The 18,604-nt window shown below is 54.5% G+C and overlaps 1 protein-coding gene across 4 annotated transcripts in view; it reads right to left on the reverse strand.

Moving 5' to 3' along the window:
- Positions 1-18,604, reverse strand: part of SNX29 (sorting nexin 29) — a 497,953-nt gene that overhangs the window by 25,163 nt on the left and 454,186 nt on the right. For all 4 annotated transcript variants that reach the window (XM_086691204.1, XM_086691206.1, XM_086691205.1 and 1 more), the window contains one exon: positions 13,265-13,404. In XM_086691204.1, coding sequence (XP_086547330.1) covers positions 13,265-13,404 — 140 coding nt within the window. The remainder of the gene's footprint in view (positions 1-13,264; positions 13,405-18,604) is intronic.

Raw genomic sequence — 18,604 nt, forward strand, 5'->3', positions numbered from 1 at the left:
GCTGCCAACTCGACTCGTTCTGGGACTGGAAAGTCTGAACAAAGGGTTACCTGAAATGTGACCACAGTTGAAGCCCCTTGGAGAAGCCCCTACTGGGTGACGCCACATTTAATCCTCTTGTCAAACCCGAGAGGCCTGTGCTACTGGCCCCGTTTTACAGATGGGGAAACTGAGGCACAGAGCGGTCCAGGCCCCAAGCCCGGTGGTACAGCTGATGTTTGAACCCGGGTCCGACTCATCCAAGGTCTTGCTCTCTCGGTTACGTACCACACTGCTGTTGCACAGCCGGGAGAAACTCAAAGCTGAGCTTTGCCGTATCTACCACAAGGAAATCCACCCATGAAACAGAACCACTGACGGGGGTGAAAAGGTCTGCTGTCTGGGGGGAGCCTCGTACTTTACAGCCTGGATTCAGCAAGGGCGGGCTTGGCCACAAGGAGGCCATCTTCGTGGAGACGAGATCACAGAGCATTGGCTTCTCAGATCAACTGGACGATATTTGGAAAGTAAGGCAGGAACAGTGGTGGGGAGACACATCAAGACTCACATCCCCCCAAAGTCCTCAGTGAATGTCCTTGCTGGGTGTTCCTCTGAAAGCCCCAGCGCTCCAAGGCATGCGCTGGTTCTAAGAACGCAGATAGGAGCTGCGTGTACTCGGCCAGCAGCCGAAGCGGTGGCTGTCATTCCTGCGGCCACAGCCACGGGCCTACTTTGCACCTGGTGTTCATCACTGGGGGAGAGACTTGTTAAATCTCTGAATCAGCCTTTTGAGGGAGGAGGGCCTGTTACCAGTCCCCGTTTACAGATGGGGACATCAAGGCACAGAGTCCCTCAGAGGCCTCATTCAAGATGACTGGGCTGGTAAACAGCCTGGCCTCGAAACCCAGGCCTGTGGGACTGCACAGCCCTTTCTCTGAACGGTGACGCCACGCTGCTCATCCCTTCAACGTCAGACTCACAAAACGAGCTGCATCCCAAACCCCGACAGCATGGCTTGTTTCCTGGTGCATTAGTAATTTCCCAACCTGCCTTCCCAGGACAAGCTAGTGAGAAAAACATCCACAACTCTGTCACAGCAAGTTCCCACGTGTAAAAAAGAGAAATGAAAACAAGGAATTGTGTTTTCCCTCAGTAGGCCGTGACCTGCTTCATCCTCTGAGTGATGCTGGCTAAGCCACTGATTGCGCAAAGGATGGCATTCCTGGGGCCAAAACAGCACGTGGCTCTCTTCCAGTCCCAAGAAAACATCGCAGGTATATGAGATTCACAAGGACGGGAGGGGGCCACGGGACAGGAGCAGACAGGGAGGAAGGAGATGGCTGGAGAGCGTGTGTGGGTAGGTAGGTACACCCACTTCTCTGACCTGGGTCAAAACCCCCCCTTAGTGCTTTACCCCTTTCAGCCCCAACCTCCAGGCCTCTCCGCAACACCCACTTTGGGAATTAACCCCAAGTAGGGGGAGATGGGTTGGACCTTGGGCAGCACCAACCAGTGGCACTGTACTGAGATGTGTGCACTCAGAGGCCACGGGGGGGGGGGGCAGGTTTAAAGCCAGGGACATGAGCCCCACACTGGACACCCTGCAGAGGAGAGGCGGCTTGGCCACAGGCAGGTGCGACGGAGTCCAGGCTTCCCTTCCCAGGGATGCTAAGACCTACAACCCGGAGCTTCAAAATCACCGCCCATGAAGCTATTTACCAACACTCTGTTTCATTTGGACACAATGGCCACAGAGGCTGGACAGCCACGTGAACTCAGCCTGAGCTCCGCACCCTACCCCGTGGCAGCTGCAAGTCCCCGTCCCACGGCCAGGCCCCTTCGCCGTGGGAGGCTCCGTTTCCTCTCCGGGCAGCAGGGCACGGGAACGCCGACTTCCAGGGGGAGATGTGAGCACTTAACGTCAGAAGAGCTCGTGGCCTCACACCTGGTTCCTTCTCGGCCATGGGGCCACACAGGTTTGCAGCCGGTTTTACGAGAGTCAATGACAGACCAGCTTCTTGAACAAACCGGGGTTCTCACCGCTGGGACTCCTGATACCTTGGGTCAGAAAACTCTCTGTTGTGAGAGGCCTTCCTGTGCACTGTAGGACGTTCAGCAGCATCCCTGGCCTCCGCCCCGCTGGATTCTAGTAGCATGCCCCCCTCCCGTTGTTGTGACAATCAAAACTGTCTCCATTCACTGCCAACTGTCCCTGGGGCTGGGAGGAAGGTGACAGAGCTCCCAGTTGAGAACCTGGGGGTCAACAGAAACAGAAGGGCCCACTGTGGCTGCTCTGTGCGCAACCCCTCAAGGCAAGTTTTACTTGTGAACAAGAGTGGTTTCTTGCACTTCATAGGTGAAAATACCACACTTCCTTTTCAACCCCGGTAACTTGTGACCAATTCCCCGGAAAAGACACAACTGCCCTCCATGGACCCACGGCACGGTTCTTGGAGAGCTTCTAGAAGGAAAACCACATCATGACTGGCTGTGTTCCTTCTCTGTAGGTAAACAAGTGCCACCAAGAGGCACCGAAACATGGCAAGGAACAGGAAGAAGTGCCACAGAGAAGACGGAGACAGCTCGGGCAGGTGCTCTGCCCGCAAGAGACAGACATTTGGCCGGGCACTGAGCCCGCTCTGGGGATCCAGAAGCTGCCACACAGGTAGAGCGCAGGGCAGACAGGCTGCACTTGGATGCTGAGCAGACATCTCCTCCCTGTGGACTGTTCCGATGACCCACAGCTTGTCAGGCCCAGTGCTGGGGTACCTCGGTCAGGACCGCGGGCAGTGCTGTGTCTTGAGGGCTGGTTGTCAGTTACCCTGGTCGGTATCCAGTGGTCTTCGTCCCCTGGGATTGAGGGGGTTGCCGCCTCCTTCCACCCTACCCTGCATTTCTTCGTGTGCTGAGCAGATTCATCTAACGCATATCCCATTTGTCTGGCAAGCCCTGCGATATACCAGGGGCCACACGCAGCCCACGCACAAATCAGCAGACGCCTAATTTTCAAATCAGATTTTTTATTGAGATATAGGTTTCTGCCATGTGGAGAAAGAGAAAGTCTGGCCACCTGCAGATCCACATACAGGAAACTAACGGGGGGGGGGGGGCAGTGGCCGACCCTCTCCCACAGGATCCACACCCCTACCTGAGGTCACACGTCAGTGGCGTTACTCGCTTACACATGACCTGCCTGGCCCGACAGGCACCTGTACTTGCCGCCATGCCCCAGCTGACAGGGGTGGACTTGGAGACGTTTGCTCTCTTGCTCCCAGATGCGGGGAAGGTGCGAGGCTTCACTAAGCAAGAGGCTGTGAGATCACAGAAGCAAGTCAGGAGGGGACGTCCCACCGGGGCATTTATGTCCCAGGTAAGGGTGTCTGGCCGGGCGGTGCACTGCCTCCTCCTACGGATCGCACACCTGGTTAGGAATGACGTGGCAAGATGTGGAGGCTAAGGAACAGTGACCACGGCCGCCATGGGTAAGAGCTTCCCCTCCATACCAGCCTGCTCAAGGTCCCCTGTGAACTGGGGGTGGGGTGGGGTGGGCAGGGGGCACGTTAGTGCTTGACCCCTGGTGTGTCCCAACAAAGCACCAGCGTGTCAGAAAACGGGTCAAAGGTTCTGCAAGCCCCAACGGCTGCCAAGTTGCTCCAGGACCAAAGGGCACACACTCTGAGGAGGGGGCCGCAGCCACTGAACTTCCAGGCAGAAGCTATGAACTGTGTCAAGTGCCCTGCATAGAATACGCTGCTCCCTTGTGCAAAACCAGGCTGGACACAGCTGCCAGGTCCAGAAGCCGGCTCCTGCAGAGACAGGCCTGCCTGGCAAAAAGCCCGTCCCTGCCCGGAGGCGTGACAGGCAGGCTGCGGCCGGTGAAGGTGCTGCCTCCCCTGGGCTGCCCTGGATGACCTGTTCACCGCGTTCTCCCCAACGAGGGTGACAGGGGCGCCACCGTGGTTGTGCTGAGCCACCTGCTCTGAGAGTCAGCCAAGGTGGCAGCGGAGGCGGCGGCCAGCTGGCTGATCTTCCTGCTCGGGGACTCGGTGCTAACTTCACAGCTCTCGCATGCGGAGGACAGCTGCTTCAGAAGACACCCTGCCCTCGCGACCCCGCCCCAGCTTCCTCCCAGGGTCCTGCCTCCCCGTCCTGCTGCTTTGCTGGCTCCACGGGGCCTGCCCTGGCCCCGCTTCTATCCTCAGCCCTCTCCTCCTCTCCTCTCCCTTTTTCTTTCCCCACCTCCGTGGTTACCGGTGCCAAGCTTGTATCAGGAGACCGGATCCCAAGCAAGGAGTGTCTCCCCATTCCTGCAAGAGGGGACTCTCCAGGGTTCCAGAGCCACGAAGCAGGGTTCCGGGACATTCTTGGCAACTGCCCAAGTCACAACTTATTCTTCAAATATTCCCAATATTCTTCGTACTGTTTATTACTCTGGAGATCTAAAAAGATTTACCTCTTAAATAAGAAACAGGAAGTTTGGAGGTATATGCCAAGACCCGCAGCCGAACGAGCCCTGAACAACGGATGACACCTGCACGCGTAACCGGGGACTGTTCCCCTAACAGCGCGGTGCACGGATCTCCTGCCAAAGTGGACAGCATCGCACGGAATTGTGGGTCAAAATCAAAGTAACGACTTACTGCGCTTCCAAACTTATTTCTAGGAATACCATTCACATCAAGCATACTATGCACCTAAGCCGATTAGCATTTATTTCATTTGCAAGAAGGACTCATTGTTTGCCGCAGACACAACCACAAACATGCGCCAAAGACGCGGTGGCAGCTAAAAGCAAGACTGACTGATGAGACCGTGACCATTTCTCGCCTCTGAATTCCTGCCCTGGTTCCTGGAAATGTTACCCTTAACCACGTCCGTGTGTCGGGAATCTCCCTTTTGCCTCCTTGGTGTAGATTCCTTCAAACCACGAATGGTGATCGCTGCCCTTTAATTTCCATGAGAGAAATGCAATGCTTGCCCCCATCTCTTGACAGATTTTTCTTGGCATGTGAACAGGTACGTTTCCTGAGGAGCGCCAGGAGGGCATTTCCAGCTCATGTGAAGCTCGGCACACGCACTCCTTGGAGACGCTTATCCCTCCTTACCTGGCTCCCAACTCACGTTCAGGACCCAAGACCAGCTTCTAAACCCAATGCCTTGTTTTCACCTTGTCTGCTCCCAAACCAGCTTCTCTTCTGTCCCCTTGACCATCATTTGCCCAGACATTCGGCCTCAAACACTTGGCATCATCTGGTTCAGGCCCATCCCCACCATTTCTCTGGGTTACCGCGAAAGCACACGGCCACCCCCCACCACTCCACTCTCCCCCAGCTGCCACTTTGTTCCTCCTAAAACACAGACCTGAGCCCAAAGGCCTGCACGGGCAGCACTTCCAGAGACCAGGACAGAAACTCTCTCGAGACCTGCACACTCCCAGGTCCCAGCCTTCCCGTCTCCCCTCTTGACACCTATTGAAATTCTGCATATCAGATTGGTACAAGGGGGTGGGGTTTAGTGACATCTGTCAAAATTTTTAAATGCACCTGCCCTCTGAGCCAAACTGGCTTCTAAAGAAAGATCAATCCTCCCTACCTATCTGCCAAAATGTAGCTCTACTGCAGCATTCCTGCCAGCACTGTTTGAGGGAGAAAAATCTGGAAATCTCTTCAATCTTCCAGTAGAGCAATGGTGAAATAAATGACAAAACAGCCCCTGCACTGGATGCTGCGTGGCTTTCACAAGGAATGAGCCAGCTTTATTAAATTAAAAAGGCAAACTACGGAATGCGGTGTAGGATCCGGCTTGGACATACAAAGGATTAACAGTTTCTACAACGTTACATAAGCGGCTTCACGGCGGTCACGGGGGGTGGGGGCACAATACTCGGCAGTGATGTTTACTTCTCAATCTCCTCTCGTTCTGTAGTGTTTCATTTTTTTTTAATACCTTAAGTTTATCACTTCCTCCAAAACGTCTGCTCCCCAGACTCTCCTTCCCCCGTGCTTCCTTTCTGCTGGTAAAAATAGTGGCACACATACGTGCTTACTACGTGCAAAGGGCTGTTTGACGAGCCTGACATACGTGCGCTCGTGGAACCCGCGTGGCCCCCCGCGAGGCGGATGCTACGAATATGTCCATTGTACAGATGAAGACACTGAGGCCCGGGAGAGCTTCAGTGACTTGCTCAAGACCACACGGCCTGTCCATAGCAGAGCTGGGACCCGAACCCGGCACTGTGACACGTAACGAGGCACTCTGCAAGTTCCTAGTGAATGGATGAAAGACACATGGCCCGATGATATCAAGCCCCATATGTATGTGGGCCCCGGGTGCCAGGTCCACATATTAATCATCGGTTTAGTAGTCCTGCCAACCTCTCTGCTAACCCAAGAGCCTGGACACAGTTGGCGCTCAATCATGTCTGTTGACTTGAATACCGAGACTGTCCCCATTGAGCGGACGTGGGGGCGTCGCTGCATCTGCCCGGCCTGGCAACATGCTGGGTGCATCGTCACTTCTCCCCACCTGGACAGCCGGTCCTCAAACACAACGGGGTCCACTCACTGCTCACCTGCCCTTCTCATCACCTCCGCCAAGATGCCAACTCCTCCTGTGCACACCCTACAAAAGCCGTCCCACCTGCTCCTCTCCAGTTTCATTCTCTATCCCATATCCAGAGTGAAGTTTTAAAAATGCAAACCAGATCCTTATCACAGCCCTCCCCCAAGCCCTTCAGGGGCTTCCCAACTCACTGAGAATAAAGCCCAAAGTCATTGTTATGGATTTCAAGGCTCCAGATGATCTGTGATCTGGCCACCCTGGCCTTACTCTGACACACTCAGCTTGCTCCGGCCCCAGGGCCTCCGTACTTACTGTTCCCTCTAACTGCATACCCTTCCCCCAGAAATTTGCAAGATCCTTCCCTGACAGAGGCCTTTCCTGACCATCTGCTGGAAAATACCACTGTATGACTCTCTAGCCTCTGACTCTGCATGAACTTTCTTCAAAGACCTTATTATTTGGCAGTGTATGAGTTTGTCTATCTTTCCACTCCCCTACTCCATCAAAGCAGAAGGTGTTGTTGTTTTTTTTAATCTTCTTTGTTTTGCTCTTTACGATAAACCAGATGGGAAAGACGTCCGCTGAATGTAGGCTCCTTTGAGGGGTACTTTCCATGTGTCCAGTCAGCAGAGTTTCTGTCCTGGACGTGTGCCAGAGTCCCCCACTTTTTCTGGCACTCGTTACAGTCACACCATCCTCCTCCTCCCCGCTCTTGTCCCTCCTCTGTGGAGCTGACCTCTCCCCATTCCCCACCAAACAGAAAGAGACGGCAGTCAGACCCTAAGTACTGAGGGTAGGAAGCCTGGGGACATGAAGGCTCTCTGAATGTTAGACGAGAGCTGTTGTCCTTGTCACTTTCAAACAGAGGGACTCGTTCCCCTCTCCTTGGACTGGAGCCCTGGGATCTGGAGGGCCAGCACCCTGGGGGCGGCACTGCCTCCACGTACCCTAGCAGCAGCCCCAGAAATAGCCTGGCTGGGGGCGCCTGGGTGCCTCAGTCGGCTGAGCATCCGACTCTTGGTTTCCGCTCAGATCATGATCTCACGGTTGTGGGATTGAGCCTTGCGTCAAGATTCTCTGTCTTCCTCTCTCTCTCTGTTCCTCCCTCCCCTTCAAAATAAATAAACTTGAGGAAAAAAAAAAAAAAAGAAAAAGAAATAGCCAGGCTTGGCTGCAGGTGATTGGGTGGCATTTTATACTTCCTGTCTCCAGGTGACAGGGCGGTAGGTCGCTGGGGAGGAGCCTCTGGTGGTGGGCTTCCAAGAATTGGGGGTGCCTTCCCGTGGGAAGAACAATGTCCACGGGCCCAGGCCGACCTCTCGGGCACCCGGAAAGCCAGAGCTCAGCTCCTGCAGCCGCTTTCCCTGAGGCGGGCCCTGAGTTACTGTCTAGAGTGTGGGATCCCTAGTAGGGGGACGGGAATAATTCAGAATGATCTTGGGCAAATCATTTAAACTTCCTGGGCCTCCAGTATTTCACTTGTAGGGATGGATGCATATGTGGCTGGATGAAGAGACACCCAGAAATGTCCGTGGGGTTTTTATAAGGATTCTCTCCTCCTGTTTCTCACGAGCGGACATCTCAGACAAGACACTGTACTGGGCTCTCTCACGTGAGCTCACTTCACCCCCGACAGATCGGTGGTCCTGCCACTGTTCTTCCTGTTGTACACCTCACGACACGAGACACAGAGGCCAGACCCTTGCCTGAGGCCATCCTCCACCTTAGTGGGAGAGCTGGGGAACCTCAGACGCCACACTCCCCACCCTTTCTGTTTGGCTAGAGGGACCTCAGACCCATCTGCCTTTGAGGGCCTGGCAGCTGATGGAAATCAAGGAAGCCCGACTGGGTAGTTGGAAAGGTGCCAATGTGGGGCATAACCGTCCCATCAAAAGTCACTCACCTTCATGTTTTACTTTAAACACTGTCCACACCTAACCAGTCTCCCAGGTCTGGCCACACATTTGAGATCTGTCAAATAGGGTCTGCACTCCTCTGTGGCATCTGGGCCACGGTGAGGACTCTGGAGCCTGGAAGGTTTAGGCTCGTCCAGAGAAGCAGTGTGAGTTAAAAGTCCCTAGCAGGGAGCTAAGTAATTTCTATCAGCGGCAACTTGCAAAGTGAAAGGTCTCAGCTTGGGATTCAGGTGATCCTTTCGTGGTGAGCAGCGCAGCGGGGGGCATTTCATCCCCAGGCTACACCCCTGCTCACTGGGAGAAATGGCAGCTCCTATTTCGGCAAAAAATACATTCAACAAGCTTTCGGAGCAAGTGCAGCAGCAGAGGGGGTGGTGAGAGGGGCAAACATCGGCCACACTTTTTGCTGAAAATTCAGTTGGGAATTGGTGCTGTGACCTACATTACTCCAGCCCTCACCCCTGTAACTTTTCCCTCCCCTTCACAAACAGCCGACCGTGATGCAGTTCCCCAGGATGAATTGCTCTGCAGTAAACATTTTAATAATGCGCTAAATGCCAGCACAAGAAATCATGTGAGCCTTCACCAATGTGCGGTCCAGTTCCGCAGGATGAGTTCTTGGAATCCAAGCCTCCCTCATTAATGCACTTTCAAAAGAGCACCTGATGTCCCCGCGGCGTCTGCTAACCTCTGCCACGCGTCACGTCTTGGCGCCCACCTTTCCCTGAAATGCTGGGGGGTGCAAACGACACGAGGCTCCCGAGGAGGGGGCCAGAGGGGGCTGCTCTTCCCCTGCTCACCATCTTGGGGCGGGGGGGCGGGCAGACTCCGGTCCCCATCTGACACACAGAGTTCAAAATGGGAAAGAAACGGTCTGCTTCCCGCCGCCCGGCTTTCTGATTCGGCCTGCTGACGGCCCTGGCGGGGACGGCGGTGGGAGGCGGGGAGGTTTGGAGAACAGATCCGACCAGCCGATTCTTCAGCTCCCAGATCGGAGCAGATGGCAGATTACTTGGAGGTCGGGACGCCCCTTGCAGAACACAGAGCAATACTGACACCCGAAAGAAGAAAAACAAAGTGGAGACGTGTGTGCAAAAGCGAGTCCTGCTGGATGCTGGACCCCACAAGCCTAAAGGCTCTAAGGAAGATTTATGAAGAAAACGGAGCAAGTTCTACGCACAGGCTTTGAGTCCCCTGCCCTCCGCCCCTCGCCAACCCCAAATAGAGAGGGACCACCTTTCGGAAGTTTGGCAGTGGGGCAGCTCTCAGAACACGCGCAAGAGCAGCGTGCAAACCGAACGCATCTTGGGTGACACAGGGTCCGGTCTCCCATCCGGCCTGTATGGAGAGGCCATCTGAGCGGCGGGTGAGAGGCAGGACTGCGCGCCCGAGTGTCTGCTGGGGGCCAGGCAGGAAACGCAAACGAGCGTAGGAGAAAAGCAGCCAAAGGCCAACAGGGGAAGGGGAAGGCTCAGCTCGGCTCAGGGTCCAGGAGGCAACGGGGAGGGGGTCTCGGTGAGGGCAGGCAGCACTGCTCCGCGGCAGCCAAGGGTTGCGGGGCGCTGAATGGGGGCGTATGCGTCTGCCCCCTGCCGTGACACAATACCACGGACTGCGGTGGCTTACTTCAACAACAGACACTGATTTCTCACAGTTCTGGAGGCTAAGAGCCAAAGTGCTGGCAGATTTAGTTCCGGGTGAAGGCTCTCTTCCTGGCTTGCAGATGGCTGCCGCTCACGGTGTCCTCACGTGGCAGAGAGAGCGAGTGAGCGAGCAAACACCAGCGCCTCTTCCTCTCCTCGTAAGGGCGCTAATCCCATCGTATCGCCCTTACGACTTCCTGTCAACCTCATTACCTCCCCCAACCCCCACTTCCAAATACCATCACGCTGGGGTTAGGGCTTCCACACGTGACTTTGGGGAGGACACACATGTGCAGTCCCTAACACGCGAGGACCAAGTCTCAGTTTTCCAGAGAAGCCTGATACGTGATTTGACACTGCTATTCTGAGGTTGAGGACACTTCAGTAAAAGTAAACAAAAACCAAAACTCCACTGGACTGGTCAGATAAAAGATCGGGGGTGGGGGCGGGGCAGGCTCATTCCACAGGCTCCAAGTTTTACCCCGAAACACGGGATGTGGCACCGAACACCTGGGGCTCCCCGTGCGCTGGCTGGGTAACCTTGGGGTCAGCGGGGGACCTCTCTGGGCCTCGCTCTGCTCAGCAGTTTTGAGTGGAACCTTACAAAATTGCCACTTTTATCGGCAGGTTTATAGGGTGCCACCTAATAGGTTCTCAGGAAGACTGGGAAGATGAGTTCAAGTAGGGGACCCCTGAGCCGGTGCCTGTAGTCAGCAGTCAGCACATGGAAGGGGACCGGAGGCACCTTCCTTAGTAAACACGCCTACTTCTGTTCAGTAGCTGAAAGGGGCTTTTAGAATCCTGAGTCAGCATTTGAAAGAACCGAGGACGTCTGTCAAGCTTTATGACAATAATTATCCTTTGTAGGGTTTATGCCCTTAACCAAGAAAGATCTGGGTTTTTCAAATCAGAAATTCCTCAGGGTGAGATGTGAGCTGAGCGCCAGGCACGCACAAGCAGGAGATCATCGCAAGGAGACTTACCAGCAGCGACAAATCGGGCCGCTGCTCACCTTCTGTCTACCCCAAGATGAACCAATCTACACACTCCAACCTGGAATCCCCACCTCACTCACAAAAGACAGACATGGGCCGGGCAGCATCATCTGGACCCCGGGAAAGCCAAAGGGAGCAAGTGGTTTAATTCTGACCGGGGTCTAGGCTAGCGTTTCCGTGGAAGTTTGGCGTCAACATGGTGTCATCTGCCACAATCTCTGACTGAGATTCTTTGTGCTTTTCTGTTCTCTGTGCTAATTACACACAGAAGGTTTCTCCCTCAGCTCTGATGAACGTAGCCGCACGGCCGAGCTCCCCCAGCACACTGAGCTGCTCGGTGAACATACAGTTTCCACGATCCCGCAGGCCGCTGTTTGGTAAAAGCCCAATCAGAGAAACCCGGGCTGCCCACGGCAGGCAGGAGGGACGCCAGCCGGCCCGCGAGCAGTCTCTTCTCCTCAGACTGGGGCAGGCGGCCTGGCTTCGCATCAGGGTCTTAGGACCGCCTAACTTGGTTTTCAGTGGGGAATTTAGCCCAAACTCACAGGACTCAGGGACAGGTTAATTTCCAACACATATCGCAGGCCAGGTGGCTGCCTTTAAAAGAACGGGAACTCCCCTCACGAACCATTACGGCGCTTTCCAAACAGCGAGACTAAGCCCCAGCATCACCAGGGAATGACTGCAAAATGTGGTTTTCCATAGCGAGCGTTTAGAAAAAAAGGTGGCTTGTGGGGCGCCTGGGTGGCTCTGTCAGTTGAGCGTCTGACTTTGGCTCAGGTTATGGTCTTGTGGTTAGGGAGTTCGAGCCCCGGCGTCAGGCTTTCTGCTGTCAGTGGGGAGCCTGCTTTGGATCCTCTGCCCCCCTCTTTCTTCCCCTACCCCCCACTTGCACTCTCTCTCAAAAATATACCCTTAAAAAAATAAAAGAAAAAAAAGGTGCCTTTTACCAGATGCAGAATACAAATTTTGTCGTCTTACAAAAGCCCTGAAAAAATCAGGAAAACATGAGCAAGCTGCAATCGAGAGGGGCAGCTGGCCAACGTCGGCCTGGTCGGAAGTTCAAGCTGGAAATGCCGGGAGGTGGGACCCAAGGCAGACATAAACAGGGTAAGCCCAGCTGAGGTCACAGCATCACCGTTAATGAGGACAGACCCCTGGACCTTCAGCGGACTGTTCTCGAGAGCTACGCTGAAAAGAAACACTTACTTCACCCCAGCACGTCACACAGCCCCAACCAGCGCATCTCAACTAATGGGTCCCAATCCCGCTTTTGGGGATCCACAGGTTTGCCGTACAGAGTTTTACATCTTGAGTTTCCCTATGATGCTAACATTCTAGAAATGATACGATTATGTTCTATAGCATCTAAAGGCTCTAAAGAAAAACAACTATTCCATCATCTCTGTTCCAGTTCTATGGTATAGCGGACTCCTCAGCGATCAAGTAGTGACACCAAGGGACGGCCACTTGCCCCAAGGTGCTGCACAGACATGTCCCCAGCAATGTGACCAGAGAAGAGTGGGGGGCATGGAGCTGGCCCCCAGACACACGGGCGCCGCATGCGGCAAAGGAAGGAGTGTGCTCCAGGCCAACGTGAGCAAAGCTTCGGTTTCAAAACAACATCAGTATCTGTTGTGCTGACAGTTTTAAATTGTGATGATTTTGTAAGTGCTTGACACGTCAACAAACGTCTTTCAATTCCTGTTCACTTTTTTAAGAGATATATGAATAAGAAATGTATACCTAATTTTTTAAGTTAGCTCACACTTAAAGTTATTTTCATATTAGTATTACTTAAGTCAGCAGCAGTGGGAGTCTGAGAATTTTCCCTTGCATCCATTACCCGCTGAAGCAACCGTGACAGGCTGATTTGGTTCTGGAAGGTTCTGTGAGCTGCAGAGAAAATTACTCTCTGCTTTGATCGAAAGGTGGAAGGTAGAAAGCCACGCAGGCCTGCATTTATTTGCAAACCTCAGCTCAACAGCGCTCATCGGCTGACCCGCTGTCTTGAAGCCCTTTCGGAAGTGCACAGCGCCTCAGCTCATGCGGCTCGGGGAACAACACCTGGGCCCCGGTGTGTCAACGATGGCCACGCACTTTGCCTGCCAACCTCGGAGGAGGGGGAGGAGGAAGTGCTGGGCAGAGCGCCCATGTGAACAGTACTTACACAAAGAAGGGCATCAGCTGCACCAGGGTCTCCTTCTTGGGGCTGGCGGCAAACTCGGGGGCCACCTGGATGACCTTATTCATGACGCTGCGCAGGTAGTTCTGCAGCTGCTTCCTCCGCTCCTCCACAAACTTGGCATCCTGAGAAAACAGACACACAGGGCCGCTCAGGCGCTCACTCTTTCCTCTTCAGAAAACCACCCATAGAAGATACAGCGACCGGTCATCACCACCCAGACGGCTGAAGTCGACCTGAAAGATTGCCGCGAGCAAAGGGTGTACGTAAGGCTTCCCACGTGCGATCCTGTTGAATCAACAGGGAAGACGTTCGTGATATTATTACTAAGAGGGGGACAACAGATCCATGAAACCACCTACAGTGTGTTCCCATGAATAAATGAAGTCTTAGCAACTGTGTCTGTTGTTTACAGAGGACCTACAATGTGCCAAGGCGGTGAAGGGGCCAGGGGACCTAACAGTGAGCAAAGCCGGTCACTGCTGTGTTGCTGGTGGAGGTCACAGGCCAGTGTAGGACTCACAGATAAATCCAGGCACCACACAGGTCCAAGCTGCTTCCCAGAGACAGTGTTTGATTTACCATCATAGGAAGTTTCTAAAATATGAATCAGTCATCACTATTTAAGAAAGATTTTACTGATGGGGCACTTGGGTGGCTCAGCTGGTTCAGCGTCTGATTTCGGCCCAGGTCATGATCTCATGGTTTGTGAGATCAAGCCCCATGTCAGGCTCTGTGCTGACACATGTCTGCTCGGGATTCTCTCTCCCTCTCTCTGCCCCTCCCCCAATGGCACGTGCACATTCTCTCTCTCTCCAAATAAAATTTTTTTTTTTCAACGTTTATTTATTTTTGGGACAGAGAGAGACAGAGCATGAACGGGGGAGGGGCAGAGAGAGAGGGAGACACAGAATCGGAAGCAGGCTCCAGGCTCTGAGCCATCAGCCCAGAGCCCGACGCGGGGCTCGAACTCATGGACCGCGAGATCGTGACCTGGCTGAAGTCGGACGCTTAACCGACTGCGCCACCCAGGCGCCCCTCTCTCTCTCCAAATAAATAAGCACACACACACAAAAAAAGATTAAAAAAAGAAAGAAGAAAGATTGTTTTGAGAAGTTCCATCTTCCCTTGAAAAACCAGGATACCGGGCGGCACGGGACCATGCCAGGCTGGGGGCTGTGCAGCATGGCTCGGGAGGCAGGCACAGGGCCCCAGGTCTATGCAGTCTCTACCCTCGGTGTTCTGGAGCTCCGTCCTCTGACCCTCCACCGTCGTGTCTGCTTGGCCCTCGGCGGCGGGGCTGGTGGCCCAAGCATGCCTGCCAAGAACTACAACTGCGTGACCATCTGCCGTCCCAGGGTTGAAATCCTTAACGATATCGAAGCAAGGGTCCCCAGAGATTGTGTGGCCTGTCCTGCTCATGCAGATCTGCACTGGGGGGCCGTGGCTCATGACAAAGAAACCCTGGCCACCGTGAGGGGCAGGAGACTCCTTCTCTGTGAGAGTGATGCTCTTCCTAGATGGAAGAACCACATGAGGTAAGGGAAGGGGAGAGAGAGAGCAGGGGGAGGAATGAGGTCATCCGACCTCACAAGAACATGAGAAGAGAGGGGACTACTCTCATGTGACAAATGAGGAAGTGGCAGCCTAAGAGGGTCTGCGTGAATTGTGCACGAGGTCCCACGGATGGAGCATGGCCCTCAGCCCCGCCCTCTGCCCTGTGCCAGCATGGAGGTGACCTCAAAGAGGGGCTCAGTCAACAGTTAGCTGAATGAGGCCGTGCCCAGAGGCGCCCGATCCTGGTATGTGCCCGGATCTCGAGAGAAGAGTCCCCACAAGGCCCTGCCAAGGACCTGAGCACGGCAGGAGGATTCTTTTAGTGCTGCCCAATTTGGCAGATGAAAACACAGGATGCCTGGCGATATCTGAGTTTCAGATAAACAACGCATAATTTTTCAGTATTCATAACTCAATATTCAATAATTCATGATTCAAGAATTTTTCAGTATTCAACTCTACGCCACACACTGGAACTAAGAAATTACTCACTGTTTATCTGAGATTCATATTTCGCCGGGCATCCTGTATTTCACCCGGCAGCCCTTCCAGGACACGGGGTGGGAGGAAAGGTCACAGAGCTTCTGCGGCCGGCAGGCTCCCCAGATCCCTTCCAGGTCACAGCAAGGGGTTCCTGCCCAGGGCCACCCCCGCGAGCTGCCTCAGCACAGCCCTCCTCCAGAGGGTGAGAGCACTAAGGGCTGCCAAAGCCACTCCGAGTCCCGGCCCAGCGCGGCCCCAGACGGGGGCTCGGGGCTCCCGCGGCCTGGCGGGAGGCGCGCCAGGCCGGAGACCAGCGGCCAGTCATGGCACAAGCTGCAGCCACTTGTGCTGCGTTCCTGGTCTGATGGCCAGGTGCTGCTCTATGGCTTCTGAGTTTCGACCCATCGTTAGGCACTGAGATGCTCCTTCTGGGGAAGGGGGTTCACGTGGCCACGTAGTGCCAAACGGAGTCCATCGGGCCTAAGTTCTAAGGGGCGCGAGAAGCCCACAGGCCCGCCTGAGAGGCTGTCGGAGGACCACCAAGGAGCCTGTGAGGCCCAGAAGTCTCTCTGTTTTTGCAGCAGGGAATACTCAACACCCTCTCAAGCAATAAGGGGAGACGGGGGAAGGCTCCCCACTCTGCCTATGGGGCTGGGCTGGGCAACAGGATCCTAGGGAGGCCAGAACGCTCAAAATGAAGGTGGAAGGAAGCTACCCAGGGGTGGAAAGTGTCTATTTTCCCTGGTCTCAGTGCCTCTTCTCACCAAGGTCCCAGGGGCAGGAGTGACGTGGCGGAAAGATGATCACCCTGGAAGAATCCCAAATCCTTCCAAGAACTCATTGCTCCAGAGCACCGGGCCCTGGAACCCTAACCAGCCCCTGAGAAAACCCGACGTGGCAGCACCGAACTTGACATGTGGGCAAGTTTTACCTGAGCCATTCAGAGCAAGCGCGGGTATTTGCGGGATCTTTACTCACGCTGTGCACTGAGCTCTTTCCTTGGGCCGCACGCTCCCATCTGACGCTGGAGACGGAGGCTCAGAAAGAATAAGGCACATGCCCGAGGGCTCAGAATCGGGAGACAGATGGGCAGGGTCCCAGGTCTCCAACCAGTGCACAGTCAGAGCCAGCCCCAATCCAGAAGACATTCTCCAATTTATACCAGAGAAACCTACGGGTCCTGCAAACCACAGGCTTCCCTAAGACAGAACTCAGTTCAGAGAAATTCCACCTGGGGTCAGCTCTGGCTGAAGCCATGTATCGTGCAGAGGGAAGGAAGCCTGTCACCTCAACGCTGGTGCCCGACTGCCAACCTCTACCAGGGACATCGCTTCCCTCGGGTCTCAACCCGCTTCATGAGTCCTCGCCCGTGATTTTGGCAGAGCTCCGTGGGGCAGGGAAGAGGGCAGAACCGTTCACGAAAGACCTTTTTTTCCCGTGACTGTCCTTTCATTTTTACCTTTTTTTTTTTAATTCTGGAAATTGCATAAAGCGGAGCAAATGGTACCACAAATCCCCACAATCCTTTATCTAATAAAGTCTTAGCCCTTTTCCGCGTTTGCCTCACCGTTGCTTTTGGTGAAGGTATCTTACAGAAAATGATAACCACCGTGATACTTCACCACTAAGGGCTTTGGTAAGATTTCAGAGCTAAGCAGTCCTGCCCTCGTTGGCTGGAAGCACAGACCCAGCATGTCTGCCGGCCCGCTCTCCCTGCCCCTGGCCTCCGTGGGCCCCTAGAAAACCATCCAAGAGACCGCACTGCAGGATGATCACACCAGATGACAGTCCCTCAGGCGGGAAGCGCGACCCACACTGCCATCTACGGTCAGGTGGCTAAACCAGTAGGAGCCTCAGGCTTCCCATCCATAAAATGGTGGCAAGGATGGGCCCACCTCATTCAGGACAACCCAGGTTAAGCGCCTGGTAATCAGCATCTTCTGGAGGCTGTGACTGATGCCGATCCACCAGCAACTTCTATGTGGATGAGGTGATGACCCATGCTCCTGATGCTTTAGGCCTTTCCCAAGCCGTCCTCTTGGCCTGGAATACGTTGACATTTAAGTCTCTACTCTTGTGCCCCCACCACGGAGAGACCCTCCAGGATACCCCTGCTAACGATGTCCTGTTCTCTGTTCTTCAAGGTCCTCACCACTGCTTCATCATGTGCCTCTAGCTTCCCCACCTTCCTTGAACGATCTACGTCCCAGGGAGGCAGGGCCATTACCTGTCTGGTTCCCCCCAGTATCACAGAGCCCAATGCAGTGTGTGGAGATCATGAGAAGCCCCATAAGCATTCACTGCAAGATAATAGAATAAACATAGGGGATGAATTCAGGGACGGAGAAGCAGGCCACCAGGCAGAGTGGTTGGAAAGCTGTTGCCAAGTCCAAGGAGAGAGGACAAAGACCCCAGAGAGGGAGTGGTATGGAGGAAAGGAGGCTAGCCTCCAAATGCCCTCAGGCAGGGAGAAGACAGAAGGCCGGGAGCTGGTTCTTCAGAGACTCCAATTGTCACACGGGGGCGCCCTGGAGGAGATCACTGTCCTGTCAGAGCCTGTCCCCACAGGGTCGGTTCAGTGCTTAAGGGGACAGGACAGATTTCCATTCGTTGGCTGGGCTCCTGGGGCTGCAGTGTGAGAAGTGAAGGGAGGGGATGGAAGCCAGCTCAAGGAACCTGCCAGACTCCTCTGGGGGCCCCCTCCTGAGCTGTGGTGGCCCTGCTATTGTTTTGTGACCCTAGAGCCATTAGCAGCGCTGGGGCTGGGTCCTCGCCTCCGCCTCTGAAAAGAACACTCAGGGCTATCTTACTATGAGCATTTGCCTTCCTCCAGAAAGGTTCATTTCATTTTGAGCCTCGAGAAGACAAGGATACCGTCACATCAAGAGCAGCAATTTTAAAAACGATGGCACACTGTAAACAAGACAATAAGCCACGCTTCCTAGAGCAAATGCTCGGCCCCCCCAGCCCCTCCACTTTCTGGCATGGTCTTCCCTGGGCTGGCCTTCTCAGCCAAACGCCCCCCCCCCACCCCCTGAGGGGACCTGCCCTGGGGCCACCCTTCCTGGGAGCTGCCTGCCAGGTGGGCAGAAGTGACTGTGCATTTCCAGAGTCCGTTTTTATTTTCATCGAAGAATGTCATGGCATTTTATAAAATGAATTGGAGGTCTGGTTCCATCAGGAGGAGTGAGAAGCTCAGGCCTTGAGAGAAGCAGCTACTCCAGAGTCAGCTGATCTGACACTGTGTCACTGGATGGAGAATTCTGCAACACTGATTAGACTCCC

The sequence above is a fragment of the Puma concolor genome, chromosome E3 (genome assembly GCF_028749965.1).
Source record: "Puma concolor isolate L17-30 chromosome E3, mPumCon1.1.hap2, whole genome shotgun sequence".
In the NCBI taxonomy this organism is placed as follows: domain Eukaryota; kingdom Metazoa; phylum Chordata; class Mammalia; order Carnivora; family Felidae; genus Puma; species Puma concolor.